General features: G+C 35.2%; 1 protein-coding gene across 3 annotated transcripts in view; it reads right to left on the bottom strand.

Annotated features, from left to right (window-relative positions):
- LOC145984977 (uncharacterized) overlaps positions 1-13,992 on the bottom strand; it is a 106,785-nt gene that overhangs the window by 46,398 nt on the left and 46,395 nt on the right. For all 3 annotated transcript variants that reach the window (XM_083118434.1, XM_083118433.1, XM_083118435.1), the window contains exon 4: positions 8,867-11,093. In XM_083118434.1, coding sequence (XP_082974560.1) covers positions 8,867-11,093 — 2,227 coding nt within the window. The remainder of the gene's footprint in view (positions 1-8,866; positions 11,094-13,992) is intronic.

Genomic DNA, 13,992 nt, shown 5'->3' with positions numbered 1-13,992 from the left:
CCTTGATCTTTCTTCAGGGGTGTGTGGAAGAAAAGTGGTTAAAACAGTTAAAATTGATGAAAAAGTATAGAAACTCATTACCATTATCGAGGTCTGTCCAAATATTTTGAAGACAAAATAAGGTAGATGCTGTGATTTTACCTTGTTTTAAGTTACATATTGTCTTATTTTGTATCTTCAATTATCAATATTGTATGTGTACACCTGAAAAAACATAGCAGTATTATTATTACCAATATTTTTCATATCTAGATAAGAGGCAGGAGAAGAATCAAAGCGTCGTATGAAAGCAGGTGACCTTGAACATAATTCGGTGCGCAGTAGCAAATGGAGGAAGTACAGACTGCAGTGGCCAATGCATGTCATCCTTCTTTTGTTCTCTGAGCAGTAAGAATCGGTTCATTAATGGCCTTGTCTTCCTTGTGATTGTTAGTGTTTGTGAGTGCGATCACAAAAAAATTGGCAACATATGTGTGCACGGTGGCTACAGAAACCCCTAAGAACCATGTGCTACACAAAAAGTACAAGATATGGTCTACAAAATGAATCAGTTCTTCAAATCTGAATCTCGCAGTGCATAAAGTGCCTTATGTTTGTCGGGAAGTAGTGTTGCCAAATGCCAGGAATGTACAGCAGCTGTATGTGAGATAGGTCTCCGCACAGTTCAGGCGATTGCGAGGGAAGCCAGGATGTCATTGGTACATGGTTGGTGGTTTTTAATTCGCCTGGTAAACATTGTAATCAGCGAAAGTGTTAGGCATTTGGATGATTTTGATGAAGGTTTATTGCGTACTATTATATTTCATATGTACACGCACAGTGAATTTACTACTGCAGTGAAACGTACGTAGCTGACAAAAATTATACTTTCAAAATTGCCGATATAGAGAAACTGACTCATGAAGCAAGAGACAGAATAGGTGTTTCCGAGTGGGTATATTTTGTGGCTTTTATTTCTTCACTTAATTCGAGGATACTATACGTTTAATTTACAGCACAATACGATTGTCTAAAGCTTTCTGATAACACTCGTGCAGGAATGGTGTCTATTGATGCAATAATAGGTGTGCAGCAGCGATTAACAATTGTTCGAATGTACACTGTTGTTTCTTATTTTGTAAGAACTGGTGAGAATCCCAAACGGTGAGTAGGTGGCAACTGTGAATTGTATCTCCCTCTCTCTCTCTCTCTCTCTCTCTCTCTGCACGTAGTAGTCAATGTCATCAACTTTCATATAGCTCGGAAACTCTAGTAGACCGACATTCAAAAAACTAAAAATAACTGTTACCATCATTGAAACCAACTTGGGAACTACATGCTCCATAAACTTCTGCATATCTATTCTCAGCCATTTTCCCATGAACATGAAAACATTAAATATGACTCAGAGGTTTTCATTATACATTATTAAGCAATAAAATAAAACTCTCTCTTCAAACTGGTTTCAATCCCCTCAATATACAAAGTAAATATATAATCACAGCAAGTGTGTGACAAAAACTATAACATTACAATGAATATGGCACGCTGAGTTTGTTTTCTCCATGTTATTAGGGAAAGAGTTACAGTTTCACAAGAAGAAGTCTCACACTCTAGGAAGAAAAATTCATTCTGTTCTTGCACAAAAAGTACTCAAACAAGTGCTGGCTAATAATAATAATATACTTTTGGAAGAGGGGGGGGTAGAAATTTATTTTGAGAAATATGAAACTCAAAATAATTATCTAAAGCACATGAATGGAAAGGAAGACTAAAAAAAAAAAAAGTACATTTGAAAATAACAAAGCATTGGTCTGATAATCAAGATATAGTGTTGAAGTTGGAACAAGTACCCCTTCCATGGAATTTTTAAATGATAAATGTGGGTTTAAAACACCATTACTACACCATATCACACATTTAAAGTTCAGTTAACATTTGCAATGGTCTAGTAAACTTCAATGGTATAAACAATACTCACATGCATTTCAACAGTACTAAATAAAAGGGTAGATATACTCCATTTACATAAAATTATTAGTAGTAAATCTCATCTGCTCACATTACCATTTTGAAGTTAAATTCAACAAGCTTCTTTGAGATCCACAGAGCTAATGAAGACTACATGTATGATAGTTAATGCCACAATTTAATGATTTTGTCAATGATGAAATAACATTAAGGCACCTTTCAGATTGAAGTGACAAATGACAATGACACATGCCCCTCCAGTCTATAAAAAAGTATTCACTGCACATACACGACCAACTGAGGCAACACGATATTGAGAAAATGGTCCAGTCGAAGCCTCAAGTGATATGTGTAGCTTGATATGCCACTTGTTACTTCAGTCTGAAAGTTCCCTAATTGGTATATGCATCATACAGCCAACCAAATCCAAATGCCCTCTTTAACTTGAATAATATATTTCAGGGTGTCAAAACAGGCTTTCATTCTAGTAAACAAGGCAGCTTTCTAAATTATTTAGCAAAATTACTACAAAGTCACTTTAGTTTGGTAAAGAACTTCACATGTAAACTATAGAACACCATAATGGAACAAAACCAAAAAAATTGTTATAACATTATTTGTGCAAGAGATAATGGATTATAACTAGAGGCACATATTTTTGGAAAATTAAAAAAAAAAGCAAAATTTCGGTACAAAAAGAGAGTCAATTTCGAGTTCAAAAGCAGTAAATAAAATGAAATTTCGGTGTTATAGCAGTATATGAAATGACATTTTGCTTTTAAAAATGTGAATATAATCCCAAATTTGATTTAAAAACTGCACTATTACACAAAATCAACATATCCCTTCTAATAGCATATTAAATCATTACCAGAATATTAAGTTTATTCCTGTATAAAGGGGTCCATTCTTGCTTCTCAAATGTTTGCCAAAATTAATCAATTTTCTATGAATTGCATAACTCTCATAATAATTCCAACTTCAGAAAGTGTCGTGTCAGTATATAAACGGTAAATTTCGTGTTTAAGAGTCAATTTCGCACCATTTCGTGACAAAACAGGGTAGGAAAATGCACCTCACACCTTTCAGAAACATGAAAAATTAGCATTACAATGTGTTATTTCACATTTCGTGTTTTCGTCAAAAACAAAATATGCATGCCTCTAATTATAACACAACACAAAGTTATAAAATTTCATTGTAAATTCACAAAAAAAAGTTTGAGGACTGTATTTCAGATATATTCTGACACCCAGACAAAGCAATACCAATTGTTACCAAAATAATGGAATGTTGTTACAGTGTTTACTGCAATGGCCTATTCATATTGGAAATCAATATCCCATTAAGTGAGGAAATGTAGTGGGCAATATTTTCTCACATGCTGATTTATAATAATATGAATTATTTAAACTGGTTGCGTGTGAGAGATAATTGTGCAATCTCTTGAAATTTCAATAATTCTACCATTTTTTTTAAGGTTGTTTTAAAATAGGCCTTTTGGACTTTACAAGCAAGTTATGTTTCCTTCTAACCCATGTTATCCAATGGCAAAGTTAGTCAAAGTGAACTTTATGTTCACATGAGCTAATTGGGACTAGCCCTATAGTTAAGTGCAAACCAAACCAATATGTCTCCCTACCAGGGATCAAACCCTGGATCCCTTGATTACAAGACCAAATCTATCCAATCAGGGGAAGCCTGTATTGTCCACTGAAAACCTGCTTGGAAGGTAATAGCCTCAAAAGGGTTGTTGGCCCTTAATTTTATGCAACACATTTTCAAACATGAAGCAATTACGTGCCATAAAAAAAGATTCCAGCTTGTTACATGCTTCTTGTTATTTTTCTCCGAGCATTGAACAATACTGCAAGGCCATAAAGTGATACTTAAAATTATACAACATTTGAAGATCAAGGACTGCCCAATAGCTTCTTGTTTGATCACTGTAAGTAGTGTACCAAGTCTCATTGTTACTTTTATTTTGAGTTCTAGATCAGAGCATATTATAATTTTTTTCAAGCAGTTCCTCAACTCTCTTTGCAATGCTGTGGTAAACAATGGTATTCTGTGGTTCCTACTAGATCCACCAATGAGTTGACTGAAATGTCTAATAGGTATATTATATGTATATGATTATTACACACACATCATTCAGCTTAGCACCTTTGGATGAATAATTACTTAAATTACTAAGTATAATGAAATGCAGTTAAATCATTTACTCCTCAAAAGTTTTGAGTTCAGGATTAATTACTTATAACAATATAGGCGGAAACTTGATTTTTACATTTCAGAATATATATTTACTCAAATTACATGTGCATTTTATAACTTTCTTGGTCCCACCAAAGCAACATATTCTAACACTACCACAGTTTTTACATTTATCTGTAATATATGTTAATTTGCATCACACACCTGAAAAACAAATAATCAACGTTCCACTGTAATTATTCACAAATTGAAAGCAATGTCAAAAAATGACACTTGCTTTGCATTGTAAATGATTTAAATATGTAGGATATATTTAATACTTTAAGTAATCCTGGATAATGGTAACATGAATGTTTGCAACAGGTCAGATGGGCAAAAAGAAACATGTCTACATATTTCATTATTTCACATGAAATAAGTGAGTCAATTATTCAAAAGTATGGCTTGCATTAACTATCTGAAAAATGTTCAGCATTACCAGTTGGATTAACAAACCAATCTAACCACCTAAGAACATTTTTTAAATCATTTAATACAGATTTAAAGATATTTTAAATAAATAAAACATATTTCAATCATGTTTGAATGGTAAAAAATCACTTCAATAAAATTTCATGCAAAATTTAGTAACAATATGTTTTTTAACACTGTCAATCTATTCAACAGAATGCTGATATATACGTATTTAGGTTTATCAACCGTGTCACATCTGTTATGTTCACAAATTTTGTCTCAACTTTCTGTAAACGTAGCAGGTCAAAGTATCATATATTAATATGCTGAATAAGTAGTTCCAAATATAAATTCTGGAACACACCAGGTAAATTCTATTGTAAGAAATTCACCACTTCAGATAGTTGAATTAAAAACATGTTACACTCTGAACTCTTCAAATGCATTTGACAACACAGTCAATTCTAGTGTGCCACCTTCACAACACAAGTAAATTCTCACATATTTGTCACTCATTTCTACAAAAGTTTATTTACAGTTATCTTAATCTGTGAAATTAAGTTGAAGTTCTTTTTATATTTACTGTAGAGTCAAATCAGGCTTCAAAAAGTAAACTGTTCTATTAAATTTAAACAAAAGGACACTGCTACATAAAGCTTCATACATAATTTATACCACAAAAAGTTAGCAAACCAAGAACACATATAGATTAAATTCTTTAAGAAGAGCAAAAGTGAACTGTGTGAATTTTTCATCACAGAGGGTTACTAGAAGGTATGCAAAATAATAAATTTAAACTACAACATGTTTGTTACTGTTAAAATGCTGATTCATCTTTCTAATGAGATGACTGCATTTGAATGAAAAAGGTTGGAGCTACATTTGGATATGATCCACAAGTACAAATCGATAATTCATTGCCTACAGATACTTGAACATATTAATCGATCAAGTTAGCTCTACTATAGGTCTGATGGTGTAGTAAATTTCGTCTTGGAATCTGCAACAGTTTTTGAATACCAAACAATACATATATATCAAAGTGTTAACGAGATTGATATGGAACAGGGATGTGCACATGAAATGCATACTACCGGTATGTACCTACACTTATATATGAAACTGGGGCTCAAAGAGTGAAGGACAGGACTCAGATGAAGGCAGTGGAGATGAAATTTCTAAGAAGTATAATAGAAAACATCAGAAGAAATAGACAGGAATGGTGAATTTATTTGTTTCTGTGTCTGTGGGAGGAAAGAGTACACACCACACAAAATGAAAAATTTCTCTACTTTGCAGTCTGGCTGCATGCTCACTTGTGAAACAAAGGTGATGTGCATCTTTGATTCTCTGGTGAACATGCGGCCAGGTTGCAAAATATACAATTTTAGTTTTGTGTGGTAAAAATGAGAATTTACTTGAACCCATCTATGAGAAAAATATTACTTTGACAGAATAATAATAAATGGTGCCTCAAGCAATGTAGTGTATATGATCATTTTTAGACACCTTGTATCATGTAACCTCCATTGTCTTGTATCTGACAGAATAAAAAGGCCTACTAGTGATGCAAGCTCAAAAAATTGAAAACTTCCGAAATAGTGCTAAAAACCGTAGTCTTGGAATCCACGCAACTTGGCATTTGTAAGTAAAAAAAAAGTTGAAAAAAATTACTATGCAGACAAATAAGAAGGTCCATCAAAATAATTTATGTCACATTGAAGGAGCATTTGATAGTGCTTAAAAATTTGATTATTGTTAGGTTAACTGCTCTAGTATTATTCCACAATTTTCTCTCCAAGTTCTAACAAAAATGGAACTAAACATTTTACAGGCAACCACCAAGAATAATATACAGCATGTATCATAATAGAATAAACAGCTTATCAGGATTGTTATTAAAAAAATGTTCAAGTCTTGTTTTCATGTGCAAGACTTTTGTAAACATGGTCATTGTCAAGCTGTTGTAGTGTTAAAGAAAATGGTGACTTCCACAAGTGCAGAAAAAGCAGGCTATGTCTTAAAGTTACCAGACCCTACAGTCCTAGACTTCTGCATTTGGGGCTCTGTGAAAGACCAACTCTATGTGCCACCTATGCCGCAGAATGTGCAACAGTTAAAGGAGTGAATAAGAAATGCCCTTGCTTTGGTGGACAAGGAGTTCTTGGGAAAAGTGCGGCAAGAACTAGGATTCCGATGGGATGTGTGTCGCATAACTGGTGGAAGCCATGTTCAACATTTGTAACCATTTCTAGACATTCTTAGAAACTTGAAGTGTTACTGATTGATACACAACAAGTATCATTGTTGTACGCCATGCAGTTTAGTCAAAATAAATTCTTAAAGTTGTGTACTCTATTATGATACACTCTGTATATGTACCTGCTCTCTCATAGGCTAGATGAAAGTAATTATTTTATTAGTATGAGCTGGCAACATTTTCTGTATCAATGAATTTTTGTTTATAGAAGGTCTGAGGTTGGAAGAGATCCACATTAGGTAAATTTATCAATTCCCAATATTATGTCGTTAGTGTATATAGTAATTCCTGAATGCTGCATGGATTGATTCAGTTTCATTGGTGACTAGAATAGAGAAATGGACAAGCCATTCAAGAATAGGGCATCAAGATGATAAATGACCTCTAAACTGATCAAATTTCATATTGTGGCTTGAATAATTTCATCAATATCACAATTTTAAAAATTCACATAGAAAAAATCGGACAGTAGCAAATTCCATGCATGTCAGTTGCTCACGTTACATTTCCAAAAATGAATGTGAAAATATAAGTACTGTATTGACACTCACTATGGCAACTGCCAAAGCAAATGTTTGGCAAAATTTAATTTAATTCTGACTTGACTTGCAGTTTCCAAGGGAACCCAAATCGCTACACCCCCACAGACAAATCAATACAACAGCCATAGATTTCATGATAGCACACAGCAGGTTATGTGACCTGAGGTCTTGAAATCTTGGGGGGCAAATTCAGATCTTAATGCTGAGACAGCTTCAGCACACTTTATCACATTTTTGGAACCACCACTTGTAACAATGTTGCTAATTTAAATGATATATAGTGGTAATTAATTTTACTTCCTTAGCAGGATTAAACATCTTGTATAAAAAGTTGTAATGTACTAAGAAATTAGGGCTTCTACCCCCCACCCCAAAAAAATCATATATTTACGTAAATGTATGAAAAAATTATGCAAGTCAACAGTTCGACCTTATGTACATGTAAAATTAAGAGTGGGTGATTAGAAACAGATTAGTATATAGTGACTAAAGTGAGTTCAATCAAATATTGAATTAAGTCATAATCCTTGGCAAATAATACAGTTCAATCACCGGTTAAAAATAATAGTTAAGAAACAGAATTTGCTTAATTACCTGTCAGCAAACATGACTACTATGTATCATAGGTGGCAAAATGAAGAATACTGCTATAAGATGGCAAAGCAAATGACAATTAGTATGTTCATTTCTTAGGCATACAATGGCTCTAGTACTTTTCACACATCCTCTCTCTAATCAATTCTCTTAAGTTTTCAAACATAGACACAAATGAGAATACAATTGATTTCCACAGTTTCTACACACAAAAATAATAATATATATGACAGGCAGTGATGTTTACATGATCAAAATCTATTAGTAACATGTAAACGGAATTTCCCTTCCTAAATAAAAAGGGTGATTATGTAATGACACACCAACATATTTCGTATTTCGATTCATACAGAGAAAATATTTTCTATTCACTAACAAGTTCTTTATGAGCATGCATGTAAAAAATGTAAATATACAATAAACTCTACAACCAGGCGGGAAACTACTAGTAACAATCTGAAGTAAAGCTATCTGCATCCTAATGTTTATGCAATGAATTTGCATAGTGGAACCATATTAGTACTCTCTCATCTTGCAAAAAACTAGGGCTAAAATTCTCAATAAAAATATAATGCACTTTCCCACAAATTAAAAATTACTAAAGTTTGAATTAATTGTTCACGTGTGCTTGTGTATATATAAAAATCTATATTACTTGTATATATAAAATCATAAGCAATAATATATCTTTTTGGACACAAAATTGAAGATAAAAACATCCATATTGTTGGAACACATTGCTGAATATTCTTGTCATGATTCACACTAAAATATACATACTATATCTATATATGTTTATATATATATAAATCACCTATATGTAAAAGCAAGATTAAAGTAAATTAATTACCTTTCATTATCTTCCAGCTTGAGTTTCTTTGCATATGATAGTTCCCTCAGAGCTTCGTCAATCTGCCTCTTTACAGCAACACTAGGTTCACTTATAACTGATGTAATAACTGTGGGATTGCACTGACTATCAAGATCATAAACGTTTCTTGAAAAACCACTATTATCCTTTGAAGATTCAGCACATATATTTGCTAGTGTTGCTAAAGAGCTGGCTGGAGTTGAAGGTAACCTATGTTCGGACTGCCTGCTTTCCACCACCACACCCGAGGGCTCATTTGCCACTGAAGCAGCAGGCACAGATTCTGTAAAGTTTCCCGATGTCCTCGCATTGGAGAGCTGTTTACTAGAAGCATCACTAGGGCATGAACTGACAACTCTAGGTGTCATTACAGGGTACTGTGCTGCTCTGCTATTGGTCACAGTCACGGACGATTGGTTAATAACAGACACCTGATTGCTGGAGGTTTCAGTCTGAAGCACTTGTGTGTTTGCCAAAGCCTCGGCTAAGATGTCCTGGGAAGTTTTTGACTTGGTACTTCCTTCGCTAGTTACGTAAACCATTGGGGTATCGACTTGTGTTTTGGCACCAGGCTGAACAAGCTGGACCATTTGTGGCGTACCTTCCTCGTTTATGGTCAAGTAAATATTGTCCACATCTGAGGCATTCACGGGTAGGGTTGAGGGATCAATGTACACAGTACGCTCTGAACATTCTCCCTGGGAGCTTCCATAGGGTGGAATCAAAAGTGTATTCCCATCTCCACCTAATGTGTTCAATGATCGGAGGGAGCCAGAGTCATCAATGTAGAGAACGTATGTAGCAGCTCCATTATCAACATTTGTACTCTCATTTCCTGAACTATTTGTACTAGTAATGCTGGTGTTTGTACTTGTTACAATACAGGCTGATGTAGTCTTTATATCTACTGTACCACTTGTACCTTTTTCAATATTACCTAATAGTGAGGCTGATTTAATAGCTGTTTCCTCCTTAGCAGAACTGGATGCAGAAGGGGCATTTCTCTTGTCTGCAGAACTAGCTTCATTTACTTCCAATGGCATGGACAGGGAGGAAACTAATTGCTTTTCAAATGCCATGGCACTAGAAACATTGACAAAAGTTTCAGTTTTGCTTTCTTCAGAATTATCCTTATGTTGAGAGGAAGAATTGTTCCCCAGGTTTACCATTTCTAAATCAGTTTCATTCGAACTGGGCAGCTTCGGTACTTCAGGTAACTGAGGCACAGTTGTTTCGGCCAAAATAGATTCGACTGCCGTGTCAAAATCCTCATTGTTCTCTCCACTGCCATCCCCTGCATTTGCCTCACTATCTTCCTCATCAAACTGCAATTCTGAATACTCGTCCTCACCAGCCTCGGCATCGCTTTTTGTCTTTTCTAGTTCTTGCTTCAGCTTCTCTCTTTCCTTCTCCTCCTCTTCTGCATCTTCCTCATCCCAGTCGGCCAACAAGGTGTCCCGCGTTTCGGTAACTTTCTTCTTTTTAGTCAACACCTTTCCCTTCTTCCTGGTTTGAGCCGGTGGTTTGTCAACCTTTGGACTTTCACTTGGCTGCTTCTTTGTTTCCTCATATTTCGGTAACAGCTTCCTCTTCACCTTGGGCCTCAAAACCTTCGGAGTAGGTTTCTTAGCCTTCTTCTCACCGGTACTCATGCAAACTCTGCTCCTCTTTACTTTGGTCGAAGTGTTGACTTTATTTTCGTTCCTTGCAGCCAGGAAGCTTTCACTGTGGCTTTTTGTGTGCAACACTATGACATTCAGTCTTGTAGCTGTGAATCCACAGACATGGCACTTGTAAGGGGTAGCAGGAGTTTCACTCTCCTTGGGCTGCAACACAGGTTGTGTACGTATCCGCACCTCGTGATCAGATCCATACAGAAATCTCCTATGCGTGATAGGTGGTCGAATAGGTTTTGGTGTTTCCACGAGACCTTGCGTTTTGATAAGCAGCGTGTGACCATTTGAACGAACTGGCCGCTTCCCCTCTTTGCTGTTACTTTTGACTTTGCCTCCAGTGTCTTTGTTCTTCTTCTTTTTGCCAGACGAATCACCAAATATTTCTTTGTAGTTCAGACGTTCCCTGGGGGCAAATTCTTCTCGTGACAGAATATCGGGATCTCCACCTGTTAGCCGCTCAGCCTTGGAAATATCAATGGGGAATTTAGTCATATATGAGCTACCTTCTTTCATCTTTGACCTCAATTGATCTGAAAATACACATTTAAAAAAAGGACATTATATACAGCAAAAATACACTTTCTACTGTTACAACTATATGCAGAAGGGTGCTAGAGTACAGATAGATATATATATCTTTATTTATCTTTCAATCGAAAAGTTTGTGAAAATTTGAAGCTTTTCACTAACTCTTGCTTTGGCATTCTATGCCTGGTTGAGGCTGAAGTTTTAAAAATATCAATCCTGTAAAGCAAGTTATTCTAATAGCTAATTCACTTTTACATACTTTGTTCAATTACAGGATATGACACTAGTTGTCCTGTGTCTAACCCAAAAGATAAACCAGGGTCAAATCTGGAATGGGTATGGTTGCATAAACTGAGGGCAGCAACGCTTTGTTCCACTCTTTAGGTACATATGTTATATCTACAGCCCCTCCCCAAGTGTAAAGAGATTGATAGAAAATCTTAAGTTTTTTTAGTCCTTATAGAAACTTGAACATTTATCTGTAGTATTCACTGAATATTTTGCCATTCTATTGCATGCAATGACAGAAACAGTAGTTCTGGTTGTTCTGGATGATATTCAACATTATCTGGACATCAAAGTAGAATTTATTCTTCATATCATATTTTCTTTTCACATACAATTAGAATGTATTCTTTTCCAAGGTCTGTTCATTTTTCCCTTTAACTGAATTTATTTTAGGTTTGCAACACTGGTGAATTTGATAATTTTACAAGAAAATGTATTAATGACATCAATATCCATTCTCCACTGAATATCTATAAAAATAGATAGTAAACAACTAAATATTGTTCTGTACATTTAGAAATGCTAGAAGACTCTTACATCCAGTTTCTTTGAAAGCCATTATGCTAAACTGTAGTATTTTGTATTCCCCCTCAAAAAAATTTCAGGTCTACTGTGAATAACAAGCAAGTACATTATTGTTTTTAAAGAAGTTGAAAATGCTCAGTTGACTATGGTATTTACATTTCTTGTACATATGGTGCCAAAAGATTGACTGATGATATGATGAAATTGAACTCTACTTATGAACCAACAGTATACCTGCTACAAATTGTTGGGGTACAAAAATGTGATGTTCATGTTCATTATCCTATTCTGCGAGTCTTGTGCTGCTAGAGAGAGAAATGTGTGGCATGAAAAGGTTGTAATTACTTAACAACTGAAAATGAAACTTCTGTAAGCTTTTTAGACTGCATAATGACAACAGTCTGTTTAAGTCCATTTATGCATGGACAGGTTAATGAACACTGGATCTACAATTAAAGGGCAATCAAAATCACTATGCTGCACCTCCCAGAAATGAACGTAGAAAACTGCTTGATTTCAAAGCACATGGGTTACCTACCATATTCACTCATGTATAATGCACACTTTTTTCTAAAATTCTTGCACCCAAAAAACGTGGTGCGTATTATGCATGGAATATTTTTTTCATGTTTACGGAACCCTATCATGTTATATATCATTGTAAAGCTTGGATTCTGTAGTTTTTGAATATGGCAACAGTATTCCATTCAAGATGGTGACACTAATGTGCTATACAGTTGAAATAAGCTCATCACAAAATGAAGGATCGTTCTGATTTTTTTGGTACTCTGGATGAAAGAGAAGATAAGGAGAAAGAAAATAATAATTAAAATGTATTACTGGCCAAAAAATATGACATATATCGAGTGTGCAAGTGCCTTAATGAAAGAAATCTTGTTCTTCTAATTGCCAGTTTGAGGGTCCTGAATGGACCTCTTATAAATGTTACATTAGTCATGGAAAAAGTATACATTTTGAAGCTTTTATTAGAAAAAGTTAAGAGAAAATGAGCAATACCGTGCATCATTTCGACCGAGATGCTGTGTCAAGGTCGTAGTTTTTTACGTTATAACTTTTCTATTTTTGGCTAGAATTTCGATTTCTTTTTAATACGAGGGTCACTATTTATATTTTGAGCCTTGGCAACACTGATTGAAGTTAGGCGCGATTTGACGTTTGCACGGAATCGTCTGGCATTATTGACCATAATGTACTTCAAATGTTTTGTCAATAGCTTCATTTGTGTTGTTTATGTTGCCTTGGAGATTGCACGACAACAATAAAAGGAATTAACTTGTGAACATTTTCGTGCGATGATTTTTTATGATTTTTGACGTGGATTATCAAGACAAGAGTGCATCGATCAACTTATTTCCACATTTGGCGATGAAGCCCCATCCTTTGTCACTGTGAAACGCTGGTATAACGAATTTAATCGTGGCCGCCATTCGCTCACCGACGAGGTTCGCGAAGGTCATCCAAAATCAGTTGTTGTTCAAGAAAACATTGATGCTGTGCAAAACCTAATACTGCAAGATCGTCATGTGACATACTGTGAGATTGAGGCAACCATAGGCATTAGTTCCACCAGCATATATAAAATATTACATGATCAGTAACTGTGAGAAAGGTATGTTCTTGTTGGATCCCACACAATTTGACAAAAACTCAAAAAGATGCTCGCGTCAATTGGTGCAAACAAATGCTCAATAAATACAATCGTGGTGCTTCAAAAGACGTATATAAGATTGTAACAGGTGACGAATCATGGATATATGTATATGAGCCGGAACGTAAACAGCAGTCGACTGTATGGGTGTTTCAAGATGAACCCAATACAACAAAAGTTGTTCGCGCTCGAAGCACATCGAAACAAATGGTCGCCTGTTTTTTCGGGAAAACTGGCCATGTGGCAACTGTGCCTTTAGAGGAACGTAGAACGGTCAACTCTGAATGGTACACATCAATTTGTTTGCCAGAGGTCTTCGGTCAAATACGGAAAACAAACAAACGCCGTCGGATCATTCTTCATCAAGACAATGCCAGCTGTCACACATATCGTCTAACAACCAACTTTATGAACAGTCA

This window comes from Lepisma saccharinum, chromosome 3, assembly GCF_977018435.1.
Source record: "Lepisma saccharinum chromosome 3, izLepSacc3.1, whole genome shotgun sequence".
In the NCBI taxonomy this organism is placed as follows: domain Eukaryota; kingdom Metazoa; phylum Arthropoda; class Insecta; order Zygentoma; family Lepismatidae; genus Lepisma; species Lepisma saccharinum.
This window is presented reverse-complemented; position numbering and strand designations above follow the sequence as displayed.